The 18,306-nt window shown below is 50.4% G+C and overlaps 1 protein-coding gene across 1 annotated transcript; it reads left to right on the top strand.

The window, feature by feature from the left end:
* Window positions 1-6,563: 6,563 nt before the first annotated feature.
* On the top strand, window positions 6,564-15,023 carry LOC144671638 (anionic trypsin-2-like). Its single transcript, XM_078533636.1, has 5 exons — window positions 6,564-6,603; window positions 9,159-9,315; window positions 10,967-11,226; window positions 13,719-13,855; window positions 14,874-15,023. The coding sequence occupies exons 1-5, from the start codon at window positions 6,564-6,566 to the stop codon at window positions 15,021-15,023; spliced, it is 744 nt and encodes a 247-aa protein (XP_078389762.1).
* The last annotated feature ends 3,283 nt before the right edge of the window (window positions 15,024-18,306 follow it).

The following is an 18,306-nucleotide window of genomic DNA, read 5'->3' on the forward strand; positions in this document are numbered from 1 at the left end:
CTATCTCTGTTACTTCCTCCAGCACCTGCAACCCTACCTATCTCTGTAACATCCTCCAGCCCCTACAACCATCCCGATCTCTGTAACATCCTCCAGTAGCTCAAGCCTCCCCATCTCAGTGAACACCTCCAGCCCCTACAACCCTCCCAATCTCTGTGACCTCCTCTAGTCCCGACATCCCTCCCTATCGCTGTAACCTCCTCCAGGCCCTACAACCTGCCTTATCTCTGTAACCTCCTCCAGCCCCTTCAAACCTCCCTATCTCTGTAACATCCTCCAGCCCCAACATCCCTCCTTATCTCAGTAACCTCCTCTAGCCCCAACATCCCTCCCCATCTCTGTAGCCTCCTCCAGCCCCTTCAAACCTCCGTATCTCTGTAACATCCTCCAGACCCTACAACCCTCCCTATCTCTGTAACCTCCTCCAGCACCTACAACACTCCCTATCTCTATAACCTCCTCCAGCACCTACAACAAATCCCATCTTTGTAACCTCCTCCAGACCCTACATCCCTCCTTATCACTGGAACCTCCTCTAGCCCCAAACAACCCTCCCCATCTCTGTAACCTCCTCCAGCCCCTACAACCCTCACCATCTCTGTAACCTCCTCCAGCAGTTACAACACTCCCCATCTCTGTAAACTCCTCCAGCCCCTACAACCCTTCATATCGCTGTAACCTCCTCCAGTCCTTACAATCCTCCCTATCTCTGTAACATCCTCCAGCACCTACAACCCTCCCCATCTCTTTAACCTCCTCCAGCAGTTACAACCCTCCCCATCTCTGTGTACACATCCAGCCCCTACACCCTCCCCATCTCTGTGAACTCCTCCAGCCCATACAACCCTCCCTATCGCTGTAACCTCCTCCAGTCCCTACAACACTCCCTATCTCTGTAACCTTCTCCAGCCCCTACAACACTGCCAAACTCTGTAACCTTCTCCAGCCCCTACGACACTCCCTATCTCTGTAAACTTCTCCAGCCCCTACAACACTCACTATCTCTGTAACCTCCTCTGGCCCCTACGACACTCCCTATCTCTGTAAACTCCTCCAGCCGGGACAACACTCACTATCTCTGTAACCTCCTCTGGCCCCTACAAAACTCCCTATCTCTGCAACCTCCTCTAGCCCCTACAACCCTCCCCATCTCTGTGAACACCTCCAGCCCCTAAAACTCTCCCCATATCTGTGACCTCCTCCAACCCCTACAACAATCCCAATCTCTGTAACCTCTTCCAGCCCCTACAACACTCCCTATCTCTGTAACCTCCTCCAGCCCCTACAACCCTCCCCGTTTCCCCAGTACTGGTGCCAGACCCCATGAATAGAAACCCAATTCTCCCACACAAATCTTACAGCCACACAGTCATACAAACATACTGACATAAGTACAATCAGAGGTCTCCAGCCTAAGGGCTGTTACCGCCTCTGGGGACAACACAATCCAGGTGACCACACCTCTCCACCTCCTGCACCCTAGATGCATCGCAGAGTCCAAAGCCCGGTCTCCAGCTCATTAGTCTCTGAGCTGGAGTTCCTCGAGCTGCGGACACTCACGGTAGATGTATCACACAGGGACCCTCCATCCCTTGTGGGCTGCACCTTTTTGCCTCATCACATCCCCAAGAAGCACCTCGGTCGGGGGGGGGGACGTTTTACTTTGTCCAAGGCGCTATCGGAATGCAAGTTTTTGTCGTAATTGGCGTGCAGAGTGGACGTGACCAGTAATGGTGATTGATTGTCCAGTAATGGAGATTGTTTGTCCAGTAACGGTGATTGATTGTCCAGTAATGGTGATTGATTGTCCAGTAATGGTGATTGATTGTCCAGTAATGGTGATTGATTGTCCAGTAATGGTGATTGATTGTCCAGTAATGGTGATTGATTCAGGGTTTGTTCCTGGACAACGTATCAATACAGACCTGAGGTCAACAGCTACAAGCTTCTCTCCTTCCAGAATTCGCTTCTCAAATGAGGTCTCGAAGCTGATTCATGATTAGCCACGTCCGATTGCTGGGACTGTCACTTTAAGCCACATATATAAAGGACAGAGGCTTCACTGGGATCATTCCCTGCGCTGGGATAAGCTGTAAGATGCAGGCTTTCCTCTTCACCCTGCTCCTGGGAGCAGCAGGTATGATCACAGATATACTGAAATGTGTGTGTGGGGGTCCACAAGCGTGGCTGCTTGTCTGGCAATGTCTCCCCTCCCTGGCTACCCATCCCCATTCCTTTCCCGGGCAACAGTCTGAGACTGAACCTGTCAGCTTGTAACCTCGGGGTCACATTTGACCCCCAGATTTGCTCACTGTCAAACCATTCCTATTTCCCCCTCAGCAACATTGCCCAGCTTCACCCCGACCCCGTCTCCTCTCATCTCATCTACTGCTGAAACCCTCATCCAATCCAGCATTGCCCCCAGATGCGGCTATTCCGACAAATCCCTGACTGTTCTCCCATGTTCCACCCTCCGTAAACTGGAGGTCATCCGAACCTCTGCTGCACATGTCTTAACTCGCACTGAGTCCCACTCACCTATCATCTCTGGTGCTCGCTGACCAGCATTGGCTCCTGGTTAGCAACATATTGATTTTAAAATTCCTCCAGCCCCTACAACCCTCCCTATCTCTGTAACCTCCTCCAGCCCCTACAACCCTCCCTATCTCTGTAACCTCCTCCAGCCCCTACAACCCTCCCTATATCTGTAACTTCCTGAAACCCCTAGAACCCTCCCTATCACTGTAAGCTCCTCCAGCCCCTACAACAACATTCCCTACCGCTGTAACCTTCTCCATTCCCTACAACACTCCCTGTCTCTGTAACCTCCTCCAGCCCCTTCAGCACTCCCTAACTCTGTAACCACCGCCAGTCCGTTAAGCCCTCCCTATCTCTGTAACCTTCCCCAACGCCTAAAACACTCGCTATCTCCGTAACCTCCTCCAGCCCCTACAACCCTCCTTATGTCTGTAACATCCTCCAAACCCTACAACCCTCCCTGTCTCTGTAACCTCCTCCAGCCCCTACAACTCTCCCTATCTCTGTAACCTCCTCCAGCCCCAACAACTCTCCCTATCTCTGTAACCTCCTCCAGTCCCTACACCCCTCCCTATCTCTGTAACCTCCTCCAGCCCTACGAACCTCCCTATCTCTGTAAACTCCTCCAGCCCCTACAACACTCCCCATCTCTGTAACCCCCTCCAGCATTTACAATTCTCCTTATCTTTGTAACCGCCTCCAGACCCTACAACCCTCCATATCTCGATAACCCCCTACAGCCCCGACAACACTGCCTTTCTCTGCAACCTACTCCAGCCCAAACAACCCACCGTATCTCTGTAACCTCCTCCATCACCTACAACACTCACTAACACCCAAATTCCACCCACCCCTACAACCCAACCTATCTCTATAACCTCCTTCGGCCCCTACAACACTCTCCATCTGTAAACTCCTCTAGCCCCTACAAAACTCCCTATCTCTGTAACCTCCACCCGCCACTAAAACACTCCATATCTCTGTAAACTCCTGCAGCCGTTACAACCCAACCTATCTCTGTAACCTCATCCAGCACCTACAAACCTCCCTATCTCTTCAACCTCCTCCAGCCCCTACAACACTCGCCATCTCTGTAAACTCCTCGAACCCCCCACAACCCTCCCTATCTCTGTAACCTACCCCAGCCCATACCACCGTCCGTGTCATTGTAACATCCTCCAGCACATACAACCTTCCCAATCTCTGTGACCTCCTCTAGTCCCTACAACCCTCCCTATCGCTGTAACCTCCTCCAGCCGCTACAACCTGCCTTATCTCTGTAACCTCCTCCAACCCCTTCAAACCTCCCGATCCCTGTAACCTCCTCCAGCCCGTACATCCCTCCTTATCTCTGTAACCTCCTCTAGCCCCAACATCCCTCTCCATCTCTGTAACCTCCTCCAGCACCTACAACAAACCACAACTCTGTAACCTCCTCCAGCCCCTACAACACTCCCCATCTCTGTAACTTACTCCATACCCCACAACTAACTCTATCTCTGTAACCTCCTCCTGCCCATACAACACTCCATATCTCTGCAACATCCTCCAGCAGCTACAAATCTCCCTAGCTCTGTAAACTCCTCCAGCCCCTACAACCCTCCCCATCTCTGTAACCTCCTCCAGCAGCTACAACCCTCCCCATCTCTGTGAACACCTCCAGCCCCTACAACCCTCCCCATCTCTGTGAACACCACCAGCCCGAACAACACTCCCTATCGCTGTAACCTCTTCCAGTCCCTACAACACTCCCTATCTCTGTAACCTTCTCCAGCCCCTACAACACTGCCAAACTCTGTAACCTTCTCCAGCCCCTACAACACTCCCTATCTCTGTAAACTCCTCGACCCCCCTGCAACACTCACTATCTCTGTTACCTCCTCTGGCCCCTACAACACTCCCTATCTCTGCAACCTCCTCCAGCACCTACAAACCTCCCAATCTCTTCAACCTCCTCCAGCCCCTACAACCCTCCCCATCTCTGTGACCTCCCCCAGCCCCTACGAACTTCCCTATCACTGTAGACTCCTACAGGCCCTACAACAATCCCTATCTCTGTAAACTCTTCCAGCCCCGACAACCGTCCGCATCTCTGTAACCTCCTCCAGATCCTACACCCCTCCCTATCTCTGTAACCTCCTCCAGCCCTACGAACCACCCTATTTCTGTAAACTCCTCCAGCCCCTACAACACTCCCGATCTCTGTAACCTCTTTCCAGCACCTGCAACCCTTCCTATCTCTGTAACATGCTCGAGCCCCTACAACCATCCCCATCTCTGTAACCTCCTCCAGCAGCTCAAGCCTGCCCATCTCTGTGAACACCTCAAGCCCATACAACCTTCCCAATCTCTGTGACCTCCTCTAGTTCCTACAACCCTCCCTATCGCTGTAACCTCCTCCAGCCACTACAACAGTCCCTATCTCTGTAACCTACTCTATCCACTACAACTCAACCTATCTCTATAACCTCCTCCAGCACCTACAACAAACTCCATCTCTGTAACATCCTCCAGACCCTACATCCCTCCTTATCTCAGTAACCTCCTCCAGCCCCAACAAGCCTCCCCATCTCTGTAACATCCTCCAGACCCTACATCCCTCCTTATCTCAGTAACCTCCTCCAGCCCCTACAACCCTTCTTATTTCTGTAACCTCCTCCAGCCCCTACAACACTCCCCATCTCTTTAACTTCCTCCAAACCCCACAACTCATTCTATCTCTGTAACCTCCTCCATCCCATACTACCCTCCGTATCTCTGTAACATCCTCCAGCACCTACAAATCTCCCAATCTCTGTAATCTCCTCCAGCCCCTACAACCCTCCCTATCTCTGTAACATCTTCCAGCAGTTACAATCCTCCCCATCTCTGTGAACAACTCCAGCCCCTACAACCCTGCCTATCGCTGTAACCTCCTCCAGCACCTCCAACACTCCCCATCTCTGTGACCTCCTCCAGCCCATACAACACTCCCTATCTCTGTAACCTCCTCCAGCCCCTACAACACTCGCTATCTCTGTAACCTCTTCCAGCCCCTACAACACTCACTAACTTTGTAACCTCATCCAACCCCTACAACCCTCCCTATCTCTGTAACCTCCTCCAGCCCCTACAACACTCCCCGTTTCCCCAGTACTGGTGCCAGACCCCATGAATAGAAACCCAATTTTCCCACACAAATCTTACAGCCACACAGTCATACAAACATACTGACGTAAGTACAATCAGAGGACTCCAGTCTAAGGGCTGTGAGCGCCTCTGGGGACAACACAATCCAGGTGACCACACCTCTCCACCTCCTGCACCCTTGATGCATCGCAGAGTCCAAAGCCCGGACTCCAGCTCATTAGTCTCTGAGCTGGAGTTCCTCGAGCTGCGGACACTCACGGTAGATGTGTCACACAGGGACCCTCCATCCCTTGTGGGCTGCACCTTTTTGCCTCATCACATCCCCGCCAAGCACCTCGGTGGTGGGGACGTTTTACTTTGTCCAAGGCGCTATCGGAATGCAAGTTTTTGTCGTAATTGGCGTGTAGGGTGGACGTGTCCAGTAATGGTGACTGATTGTCCAGTAATGGTGATTGATTGTCCAGTAATGGAGATTGATTGTCCAGTAATGGTGATTGATTGTCCAGTAATGGTGATTGATTGTCCAGTAATGGTGATTGATTGTCCAGTAATGGTGATTGATTGTCCAGTAATGGAGATTGATTGTCCAGTAATGGTGATTGATTGTCCAGTAATGGTGATTGATTGTCCAGTAATGGTGATTGATTGTCCAGTAATGGTGATTGATTGTCCAGTAATGGTGATTGATTCAGGGTTTGTGCCTGGACAACGTATCAATACAGACCTGAGGTCAACAGCTACAAGTGTCTCTCCTTCCAGAATTCGCTTCTCAAATGAGGTCTTGAAGCTGATTCATGATTAGCCACGTCCGATTGCTGGGACTGTCACTTTCAGCCACATATATAAAGGACAGGAGCTTCACTGGGATCATTCCCTGCGCTGGGATAAGCTGTAAGATGCAGGCTTTCCTCTTCACCCTGCTCCTGGGAGCGGCAGGTATGATCACAGTTATACTGAAATGTGTGTGTGGGGGTCCACAAGCGTGGCTGCTTGTCTGGCAATGTCTCCTCTCCCTGGCTACCCATCCCCATTCCTTTCCCTGGCAACAGGCTGAGACTGAACCTGTCAGCTTGTAACCTCGGGGTCACATTTGACCCCCAGATTTGCTCACTGTCAAACCATTCCTATTCCCACCTCCGCAATATTGCCCAGCTTCACCCCGACCCCGTCTCGTCTCATCTCATCTACTGCTGAAACCCTCATCCAATCCAGCATTGCCCCCAGATGCGACTATTCCGACAAATCCCTGACTGTTCTCCCACGTTCCACCCTCCGTAAACTTGAGGTCATCCAAACCTCTGCTGCCCGTGTCTTAACTCGCACTGAGTCCCACTCACCTATCATCTCTGGTGCTCGCTGACCAGCATTGGCTCCTGGTTAGCAACATATTGACTTTAAAATTCCTCCAGCCCCTACAACCCTCCTTATCTCTGTAACCTCCTCCAGCCCCTACAACCCTCCCTATCTCTGTAACCTCCTCCAGCCCCTACAACCCTCCCTATCTCAGTAACCTCCTCCAGCCCCTACAACCCTCCCTATCTCTGTAACCTCCTCCAGACCCTACAACCCTCCCTATCTCTGTAACCTCCTCCAGTCCCCCCAACCCTCCCTTTCTCTGTAACCTTCTCCAGCCTCTACAACCCTCCCTATCTCTATAACCTCCTTCAGCACCTACAACCCTCCCTCACTCTGTAACCTCCTCCAGGCCCTACAACCCTCCCTATCTTTGTAACCTCCTCCAGCGCCTACAACCCTCCCTATCCCTGTAACCTCCTCCAGGCCCTAAAAACCTCCCTATCTCACCTCCCTATCTCTGTAACCTCCTCCAGTCCCTACAACCCTCTGAGATCTCTGCTCTCCTCCAATTCCGGCCACTGGACCATCCCCCGATTCCCATCGCTCCACCATTGGCGGCCGTGCCATCAGCTGCCTGGGGCCCTAAGCGCTGAAAATCCCTCCCTAAACCTCTCCACCTCCCTCTGTCTCTCTTTCTCACTCTCTCCCTCCGTCTTTAAAACGCTCTTAAAATCTAATCATTATGACTAAACCTTTGGCTGTCTGTCCCTGATGTCTCTTTATGTGAGTTCAGCGAGATACTTTGTTTGATAATCAACCCTGTGAAGCTGTTTCATTATGTTAAAGGCACTATAGAAATGTAAGATGTTGTTGTTGCTAAGTGTCTGAGTGTGTACATATGTGAGCGTGTGTATGTGTGTGAGTGTATGTATTTGTTAGTGTGTGTCTGTGTATGTGTACGTGTACAGGTGTGGGTGTGTGTATTTGTGTGTGTGTATGTGAATGTGTGTATGTGTTTGTGAGAGAACGGATGTGTGTTTGTGTGTGCGTGTACGTTTGTGAGTGTGTGTGTGTTTGTGTGCGTGTGTCTGAATGTAAGTGCGCACGTGTGTGTGTGAGTGAGTGTCCATGTGTCTATGTGTATGAGTGTGTGTATATGTGTGTGTGCGCGTGTATGTGCCTGCACGTTTGAGACTGGGTATGTGTGTGTGTGTGTGAGTGTGATTGTGTCTTTATTTGTGTTTGACTGTGACTCCGTGTGTAAGTATGTGTATTTGTGTGTTTGTGACTGTGTGTATATATGTGTATTTGTGTGTGACAGTGTTTAAGTGTATGTATTGTGTGTGGGTGTGTCTCAGAGTGTGTATGTGAGTGTGACTGTGTGTGTGTGTGTGTGTGTGTGTTAATTTGAGTGTGACTGTGTGCGTGTGTGTCTGTGTGTAAGTGTGTGTATTTGCACGTGTGTGTGACTGGCTGCATATGTGTGTGTAGTTGTGTGTATTTGTGTCGTTGTGTGTATTTGTGTGTGTGTGTGACTGTGTGTGTGCGCGACTGTGTGCAAGGGTGAGTATTTGTGTGTATGTGATTGCAGGCCTGTGCGTAAGGGTGTTTTTGTGTCTGTGTCTGTGTGTGTGGCTGTGTCTGTGTGTGAGACTGTGTGTGTGTGTGTGACTGTGTGTGCGACTGTGTGTGTGTGTGTGTGAATATGTGTGTGTGTGAGTGTGTGTGTGTGAGTGAGTGTGTGTGACTGTGTGTGTGTGTGACTGTGTGTGTGTGTGAGTGTGTGTGTGTGTGTGTGACTGTGTGTGTGACTCTGTGTGTGTGTGTGACTCTGTGTGTTTGTATTTGTGTGACAGTGCGTATTTGTGTGACAGTGCGTACTTGTGTGAAAGTGCGTATTTGTGTGACAGTGCGTATTTGTGTGACTGTGTGTATTTGCATGACTGTGCGTATTTCTGTAACTGTGCGTATGTGTGTGACAGTGTGTATGTGTGTGTGTAGCTGTGTGTAAGTATGTGTGTGATTTTGTAAGTGTGTGTGTTTGTGTGTGTGTGATTGTGTGTAAGCGTATATGTGTGTGTGACTGCGTAAGTGTGTGTGTGTGTGTGTGTGTGTGATTGTGTGTAAGTGTGTGTGTGTGACTGTGGGTGCATGTGTGCAATCAGATGATGACCCTCACTCTCTGTATTTCTCAGCTGCTGCTCCTGCGAATGTGAAGATCATTAACGGCCAGAATTGTTATCCTCACTCTATGCCCTGGCAGGTTTTTCTGACCTATAATGGGAATCGCTGGTGTGGGGGCTCCCTGATAAACGACCAGTGGATAGTGTCAGCTGCTCATTGTTACCAACCGTAAGTCCAGAGATGATCACAGCAACAAGCAAACATAAAAACATACACAAACATACAAACATACACAAACATACAAATGTCCACAAACATACATACAAACATACACAAACAAACATACATAAACATACAAACACTCACAAACATACATACAAACATACATAAGCATACAAACACTCACAAACATACATACATACATACACAGACATACACTCACAAACATACACAAGCATCCATACATGCAAACATACACAAACATACTCAAACATACATACAAGCGTACACAAACATACAAACATACATACAAGCATGCACAAACATGCAAACATGCACAAACGTACGAACACTCACAAACATGCACAAATTTAGAAACATAGACAAACATACATACAAACATACACAAATGTACACAAACATACATACAAGCATACACAAACATACGAACACTCACAAACACACACAAACACACACAAACATACAAACATAGACAAACATACATACAAACATATACAATCATACACAGATCAACACTGAATGATACAGAGACAAAAACATGAACATACAGATGTCCAAGCATACAATCTTACAGCGCACACATATAAACAATGATGGAGTAATAAGGGTTCTCTTGTAGACATTTCTCATACTTTCTGTATCACAATATGTGCACTCACCCTCCAAAAACGCTATATAGAAACTTCATCATCCCCCAAAAACCTCCAAAAAAAGGCAAAACTCCAGATGACTAATGCCCGGGTAGTGAGGGGGCAGTTTGACACTGGCCTCCTCTACATTCTTTTCTTATTCTTGTTGGCAAGAAGGACCCAAAATTAATGATTAAAACAGGGGTCAAAGTGAAAGGAAGGAGCAAGCCAAAGAGGAGCAGCAGATACAAAACACGGGGTTCAGCTTCAGCTGGAGGATTGTGTCCAGCTCTGGGCACCACACTTTAGGAAGGATGTGAAGGCATTAGAGAGAGAGCAGTAAGGATTCATGAGAATGGATCCAGGGATGAGGAACTTCAGTTAATGTGGAGAGAGTGGAGGAGCTGGGACTGTTCTCCTTGGGGAATATGTATGCTTGTATGTATGTTTGTGTATGTATATATGTTTGTGTATGTTTGTATGTTTGTGTATGTTTGTATGTTTGTGTATGTTTGTATGTTTGTGTATGTTTGTATGTATGTCTCTCCTTGAAGAAGAGAAGGTCGAGAGGAGATTTGATAGAGGGGTTCAAAATCACGAGGGTTCTGGACTGGGTAGAGAGGGAGAAACCGTTCCCATTGGGGGGAAGGATCGAGAACTAGAGGGGCGCAGATTTAAGGGGATTAGTAAAAGAAGCAACGGAGACATGAGGAGAAACTATTTCACCCTGCGAGTGGCTAGGATCTGGAATGCACTGCCCGAGAGTTTGAGGGAGGCAGGTTCAATCGAGGCTTTCGAAAGGGAATCAGGTTGTTATCCGAAGGGGAAACATTTGCAGGGTTACGGGGAAAGGACAGGGGGGGTGGAGTTAGGTGAGTTGCTCTTTCAGAGAGCAGACAGGGACACGACGGGCTGAATGGCCTCCAGCTGCGCGATAACCATTCGGCGGCTTCCGGGAAACAGGAAGTGGGGAAATGACAGTGTTCAGCACTTCTCCTCTGATTGCCCAGGGCCAGCATCCTCGTGGCGCATCTGGGCGAACACAACCTCTCTCACCCCGAGGGGACGGAGCAGCGAATCCAAGTGGCCTCGGCCATCGTGCACCCCAGGTTCGACCACATGAACTTCAACAACGACATCATGCTGCTCAAACTCGCCTGGCCCGCCAAATTCGACCGGTACGTCAGACCCATCCCTCTGCCCAGCCAGTGTGCCACAGCCGGGACTGGATGCATCACCTCTGGCTGGGGGAATCTCGTGATTAACGGAGGTAAGGAGGGCCGGGGTGGTGAGGGGTTGGTGGAGGGGGGAGTGGGAAGGCGAGTTGGGGTTGGGGGGCTGTTGGTTAGAACCTGAATGAATACTGCGCTGGTTTGAGGGGATGGTGGGTGGGAGGGCAGTGGGGAGTGTTGGAATGTGCGATCAAGCAATAATACTTCACTTTCCAGGCATAACTGAAATGTAGACATCACTGCTCCCTGGAGACCTGTCCTAGCTTTGGAGACAATTGCAGAGATTTACTAGAAATGTGCCGGCTCTTTGAAGGATCTATCTAATGAGTCCCCACTCTCCCCCTGCTCTTTCCCACATAGCCCTATAATTTCCCTCCCTTCAAGTATTTCTCCAATTCCCCCTTTGGAAAGTTCCTATTGAATCTGCTTCCACCGCCCTTTCAGGCAGCGCCTTCCAGATCACAACAACTCGCTGTGTCAAAAAAAATAATTCTCCTCATCTCCCCCTCTGGTTCTTTTCCCGATTCTCTTCAATCTGGGTCCCTCTGGTTACCGACCCTCCTGCCGCTGGAAACACTTTCTCCTGATTGACTCTATCCAAAGCCCTCATGATTTTGAACATCTCAATTCAATCTCCCCCTTAACCTTCTCTGCTCTAAGGAGAACAATCCCAGCTTCTCCAGTCTCTCCACATTTGTCCCAAAACCTGTGCTCACAGCCCAACACCCAGAACCAATTAAGCTTGATTTTAGCAACAACACCTTTGTTTTTAAATCCCTCCAGGGCTTTTCCCTCCCTATCTTTGTAATCTCCTCCAGCCCCTACAACCATCCTGATCTCTGTAACCTCCTCCATGCCTACAACCCTATCTCTGTAATCGCCTCCAGCCCCTACAACACCATCTCTGTAACCTCCTCAAGCCCCTACAACCATCCTGATCTCTGTAACCTCCTCCAGCACCTACCACACTCCCTATCACCGTAACCTCCTCCAACCCCAACAACCCTCCCTATCTCTGTAATCTCCTCCAGCCCCTACCACCCTCCCTATCTCTGTAACCTCCTCCAGCCACTACATCCCCATTTCAATAACCTCCTCAAGCCCCTACAACCCTACCTATTTCTGTAACCTCCTCCAGCCCCTACCACACTCCCTATATCCGTAGCCGCCTCCAGCCGCTACAACACTCCCAACAACACCTTTGTTTTTGAATCCCTCCATGGCTTTTCCCTCCCTATCTTTGTAACCTCCTCCAGCCCTTACAACCATCCTGATCTTTTGTAACCTCCTCCAGGCCCTACCACACTCCCTATCTCTGTAACCTCCTCCAGCCCCATCAACCCTCCCTATCTCTGTAACCTCCTCCAGCCCCTACCACCCTCCCTATCTCTGTAACCTCCTCCAGCCACTACATCCGCATTTCTGTAACCTCCTCCAGCCCGTACAATCCTCCCTATTTCTGTAACCTCCTCCAGCCCCTACAACCCTCCCTATCTCTGTAACCTCCTCCAGCCCCTACAACCCTCCCTATCTCTGCAACCTCCTCCAGCCCCTACAACTTTCTCTTTCTCTGTAACCTCCTCCAGCCCCTACAACCCTCCCTATCTGTGTAACCTCCTCCAACCCCTACAACCCTCCCTATCCCTGTAACCTCCTCCAGCCCCTACAACCCTCCATTTCTCTGTAACCTCCTCCAACCCCTACAACCCTCCCTTTCTCTGTAACCTCCTCCAACCCCAACAATCCGCCGAGATCTCTGCTCTCCTCCAATTCCGCCTTCTTGAGCATCCCCCGATTCCCATCGCTCCACCATTGGCGGCCGTGCCTTCAGCTGCCTGGGGGCCCTAATCTCTGGAATTCCCTCCCTAAACCTCTCCGCCTCTCTCTCGTTCTCCCCCTTTAAAATACTCCTTAAAACGGACCCCTTCAACTGAGCTTTGGGTCATCTGTCCCTAATATCTCCTTCTGTAGCCCGATGCCAAATTTAGCTTGTTCATGCTCTTATGAAGCAGCTTGGGATGTTTTATAAAGTTAACAGTTCTATATAAATTCAAGTATGCTGTTGTTATTAAGGTGGTGTTAATAGCAGTCTACACATGGGCACAATGAGTTATTCTGCTGCTGATTAAGTTGGCCTGTCCCTTTAACAGGGCAACCTTTCATTGATCGAAATGCTGAGCTCATTCAGAGTTCAATTGCCGATTGGCAAATGCCTGTCAATTTAATCCCTTCTACCTCAAGGGATGTTCCACTGCCAATTGCACATTGTCAGCTCTCTAGACGGCCACCAGTGTTTCATATTGAGCTCTCCTTCTCCTGGCCACGAGGTTCTTCACCACCCTGACTACAGTAACCCAACATCTCTTTGTGTCTTGGCGAGCAGACCTGGATTCAATGCCCAGTGTATGCTTTAACCAGAGCTCTGTACACAACACTCAGTAAGCAAGACTATTGATTAAGTCGCTTGCAATTGGGGGGAGGAGAGTAACGTTTGGATCGGACTGTGCTGACTCATTTCTTTCCCCTTCAGTACAATATCCCGAAGTCCTACAGTGCCTGAATCAGCCCATCCTGCCTGATGCTGATTGCCGCAAAGCTTATCCACCTTACTTCACGGACAACATGTTCTGCTCAGGATACTGGGAGGGAGGTCAGAGCACATGCCAGGTAAGAGTGGCCCAACAGGGTGAGACCGAATGCATCAAACCACGAGCAATAGGAAGTGTCTCAAGCTGAGAGACAGAGGTTACCTCTACCTGAGGGATGGGGAATGTCTGAATTTGAGGGTGCGTAGAAGCAGAAGGAGGCTATTTGGCCCTTTTATCCTTCTGACAGTAAAGCACTCCCTCAGTATGACCCTCTGACAGTGCAGCACTCCTTCAGTACTGACCCTCCGACAGTGCAGCGCTCACTCGGTAATGACCCTCCGACAGTGCAGCACTCCCTCAGTGCTGACCCTCTGACAGTGCAGCACTCCCTCAGTACTGACTCTCCGACAGTGCAGCGCTCCCTCAGTACTGACCCTCTGACTGTGCATTGCTCCCTCAGTATTGACCAGCTAACAGTGCAGCACTTACACAATAATGACTCTCCAACCTTGCAGCACTCCCTCAGTACTGACCCTCCAACAGTGCAGCACTCCCTGAGCACTGACCCTCCAACAGTGCAGCGCTCCCTCAGTACTGACCCACCGACAGTGCAGCACTCCCTCAGTACTGACCCTCCAACAGTGCAGCACTCCCTCAGCACTGACCCTCCGACAGTGCAGCGCTCCCTCAGCACTGACCCTCCGACAGTGCAGCACTCCCTCAGTACTGACCCTCCGACAGTGCAGCACTGACCCTCCGACAGTGCAGCGCTCCCTCAGCACTGACCCTCCGACAGTGCAGCACTCCCTCAGCACTGACCCTCCGACAGTGCAGCGCTCCCTCAGTACTGACCCTCTGATAGTGCAGCACTCCCTCAGTACTGACCCTCCGACAGTGCAGCACTCCCTAAGCACTGAGCCTTGTCCTTTGGGGCTCTGGACTGGTACTCAGACCCGTAACCTCCTGATTGTGCGGACAGAGTACCACCCAGCGAGCTCGGGTCCCACACCGGGATCCCGGGGGAGCTACGGATGACCATCCGATTATCACTTTGTCTATCTCACTCCGAATTACACTCCATGTCTTTTTTGCTGCAGGGAGACTCAGGGGGACCTGTGGTCTGTAATGGGGAGCTACAAGGCATTACTTCCTGGGGATACGACTGTGCTATGGAGGATCATCCCAGCGTCTTTGTGAAAGTTTGTAACTACAACAACTGGATACAAAGGGTCATGGCTGAAAACTGAGCGGAGAATCCTAACCCTGAAACTACCTGCAATGAGGGAAAGGAAAATGTTGCAAGTTCCCAATAAAGATTGATTGTCAAGTTGTGTTGCATTTGGATTCTTTTTTTGCTACATCTCTTTTGGAACGTGCAGAATCCCACATCCATCCCCTCGCTGCCTCCAGACTGTAACTATTCCAACATTCCTCTCGGCAATCTGCTTTCCTCAGAGGGATGTCAGAAATAGGAGCAGGAGGAGGCCATTCCGCCCCTCGAGCCTCCCTCCCCCATTCTATACGATCATGGCTGATACTCGACCTCGACTCCGCTTTCCCTCCTTATCGCTTAGCGCCCAAACATCTATCCATCTCCGTCTTGAATGGATTCAGCGATGGAGCATCCACAGCTCTCTGGGGGAGAGAATTCCAAAGATTTCTCCTTCCGTAAACTTAAACACATCCAAAAATCTGCTGTCCCCGTGTCTTAACACACACAAAGTCTCGTGTACCCAGCAGCCCCTGTTGCTCGCTGATCTACATTGGCTCCTGGTCGGGCAACACATCGATTTTATAATCCCCATCCTGCTTTTCAAATCCTTCCATGGCCTCCTCACCTCCTCCCTATCTCTGAACCTTCCTCCAGCCCCTACAACCCTCCCTATCTCTGAAACCTCCTCCAGCACCTACAACCCTCCCTAACTCTGTAATAACCTCCAACCCATAAAACCCTCGTTATATCTGTAACCTCCTCAAGCCCCTACAACTCTCCCAATCTCTGTAACATCCTCCAGACCCCTACAAACAACCCTATCTATATAACAACCCCCAGACTCCAAAAGCCCTCCCTATCTCTGTAACCTACTCCAGCACCTACAACTCTTCCTAACTCTGTAACCTCCTCAAGCACCTACCACCCTCCCTATCTCTGTAACCACCTCGAGCACCTACAGCCCTCCCCATCTCTGTAACCTACTCCAGCCCCTAAAACAATCCCTATCTCTGTAACCTCCTCCAACACCTACAACACTCCCGATCTCTCCAACTTGCTCCCGCCCATACAATCGTCCCTATCTTGGTAACCTCGTACAGCACCTACAACCCTCCCAATCTCTGTAAACTCCTCCAGCCCCTACAACACTCCCTATCTCCGTAAACACCTCCAGACCCTAAAACCCTCCCTATCTCTGTAACATCCTCCAGCCCCTACAACCATCCCCATCTCTGTAACCTCCTCCAGCAGCTCAAGCCTCCCCATCTCTGTGAACACCTCCAGTCCCTACAACCCTCCCAATCTCTGTGACCTCCTCTAGTCCCTACAACCCTCCCTATCGCTGTAACCTCCTCCAGCCCCTACAACCTGCCTTATCTCTGTCACCTTCTCCAGCCCCTTCAAACCTTCCGATCTCTGTAACCTCCTCTAGCCCCAACATCCCTCCCCATCTCTGTAACCTCCTCCAGCCACTACAATTCTCCTTATCTTTGTAACATCCTCCAGACACCACAACCCTCCCTATCTCTGTAACCTCCTCCAGCCCCTACAACCCTCCCTATCTCTGTAACCTCCTCCAGCACCTACAACAAATCCCATCTCTGTAACCTCCTCCAGCCCCTACAACCCTTCCTATCGCTTTAACCTCCTCCAGTCCCTACAATCCTCCCTATCTCTGTAACATCATCCAGCCCCTACAATCCTCCCTATCTCTGTAACATCCTCCAGCCCCTACAATCCTCCCCATCTCTGTGAACTCCTCCAGCCCGTACAAGCCTCCCGATCGCTGTAACCTTCTCTAGCCCCTACAACACTCCCTATCTCTGTAAACTCTTCCAGCCCTTACAACACTCACTATCTCTGTAACCTCCTCCAGCTCCTACAACCCTCCCCATCTCTGTGAACACCTCCAGCCCCTAAAACTCTCCCCATATCAGTGATCTCCTCCAGCCCCTACAACCGTCCCTATCTCTGTAGCCTCCTACAGGCCTTACAACAATCCTTATCTCTGCAACCTCTTCCAGCCCCGACAACCGTCCGCATCTCTGTAACCTCATCCAGACCCTGCACCCCTCCCTATCTCTGTAACCTCCTCCAGCCCCTACAACACTCCCCATCTCTGTAACCTCCTACAGCATTAACAATTCTCCTTATCTTTGTAACCGCCTCCAGACCCTACAACCCTCCATATCTCAATAACCCCCTACAGCCTCGACAACACTGCATTTCTCTGCAACCTACTCCAGCCCAAACAACCCGCCGTAACTCTGTAACCTCCTCCAGCACCTACAACACTCACTAACATCCAAATTCCACCCGCCCCTAAAACGCAACCTATCTCTATAACCTCCTCCAGCCCCTACAACACTCTCCATCTGTAAACTCCTCTAGCCCCTATAACACTCCCTATCTCTGTAACCTCCAGCCGCCACTAAAACATTCCATATCTCTGTAAACTCCTGCAGCCGCTACAACCCAACCTATCTCTGTAACCTCATCCAGCACCTACAAAGCTCCCTATCTCTTCAACCTCCTCCAGCCCCTACAACACTCCCCATCTCTGTAACCTCCTCGAACCCCCACAACCCACCCTATCTCTGTAACCTCCTCCAGCAGCTCAAGCCTCCCCATCTCTGTGAACAACTCCAGCCCCTACCACATTCCCAATCTCTGTGACCTCCTCTAGTCCATACAAACCTGCCTATCGCTGTAACCTTCTCCAGCCCCTACAACCTGACTTATCTCTGTAACCTCCTCCAGCCCTTTCAAACCTCCCTATCTCTGTAACCTCCTCCAGCCCCTACATCCCTCCCCATCTCTGTAACCTCCTCCAGCCCCTTCAAACCTCGCTATCTCTGTAACCTCCTCTAGCCACAACATCCCTCCCCATCTCTGTAACCTCCTCCAGCCACTACAATTCTCCTTATCTCTGTAACATCCTCCAGACCCCACAACCCTCCCTATCTCTGTAACCTCCTCCAGCCCCTACAACACTCCCTATCTCTGTATCCTACTCCAACCCCAACAACTCAACCTATCTCTATAACCTCCTCCAGCAACTACAACAAGCCCCATCTCTGTAACCTCAGCCAGCCCCTACAACACTCCCTATCTCTGAACCTTCCTCCAGACCCTACAAAACTCCCTATCTCTGAAACCTCCTACAGCCCCTACAACCCTCCCTAACTCTGTAATAACCTCCAACCCATGCAACCCTCGTGATATCTGTAACCTCCTCAAGCCCCTACAACTCTCCCAATCTCTGTAACATCCTCCAGACCCCTACAAACAACCCTATCTATATAACCACACCCAGA

This window comes from Cetorhinus maximus, chromosome 33, assembly GCF_964194155.1.
Source record: "Cetorhinus maximus chromosome 33, sCetMax3.hap1.1, whole genome shotgun sequence".
In the NCBI taxonomy this organism is placed as follows: domain Eukaryota; kingdom Metazoa; phylum Chordata; class Chondrichthyes; order Lamniformes; family Cetorhinidae; genus Cetorhinus; species Cetorhinus maximus.

Bases quoted from the DNA above. Each gene is read 5' to 3' on its own strand.
- LOC144671638 (XM_078533636.1), top strand. From the start codon at position 6,564: ATGCAGGCTTTCCTCTTCACCCTGCTCCTGGGAGCGGCAG. The intron at 9,316-10,966 runs GTAAGTCCAGAG...CTGATTGCCCAG, and splicing joins GCTGCTCATTGTTACCAACC to GGCCAGCATCCTCGTGGCGC. The intron at 13,856-14,873 runs GTAAGAGTGGCC...TTTTTGCTGCAG, and splicing joins GAGGTCAGAGCACATGCCAG to GGAGACTCAGGGGGACCTGT.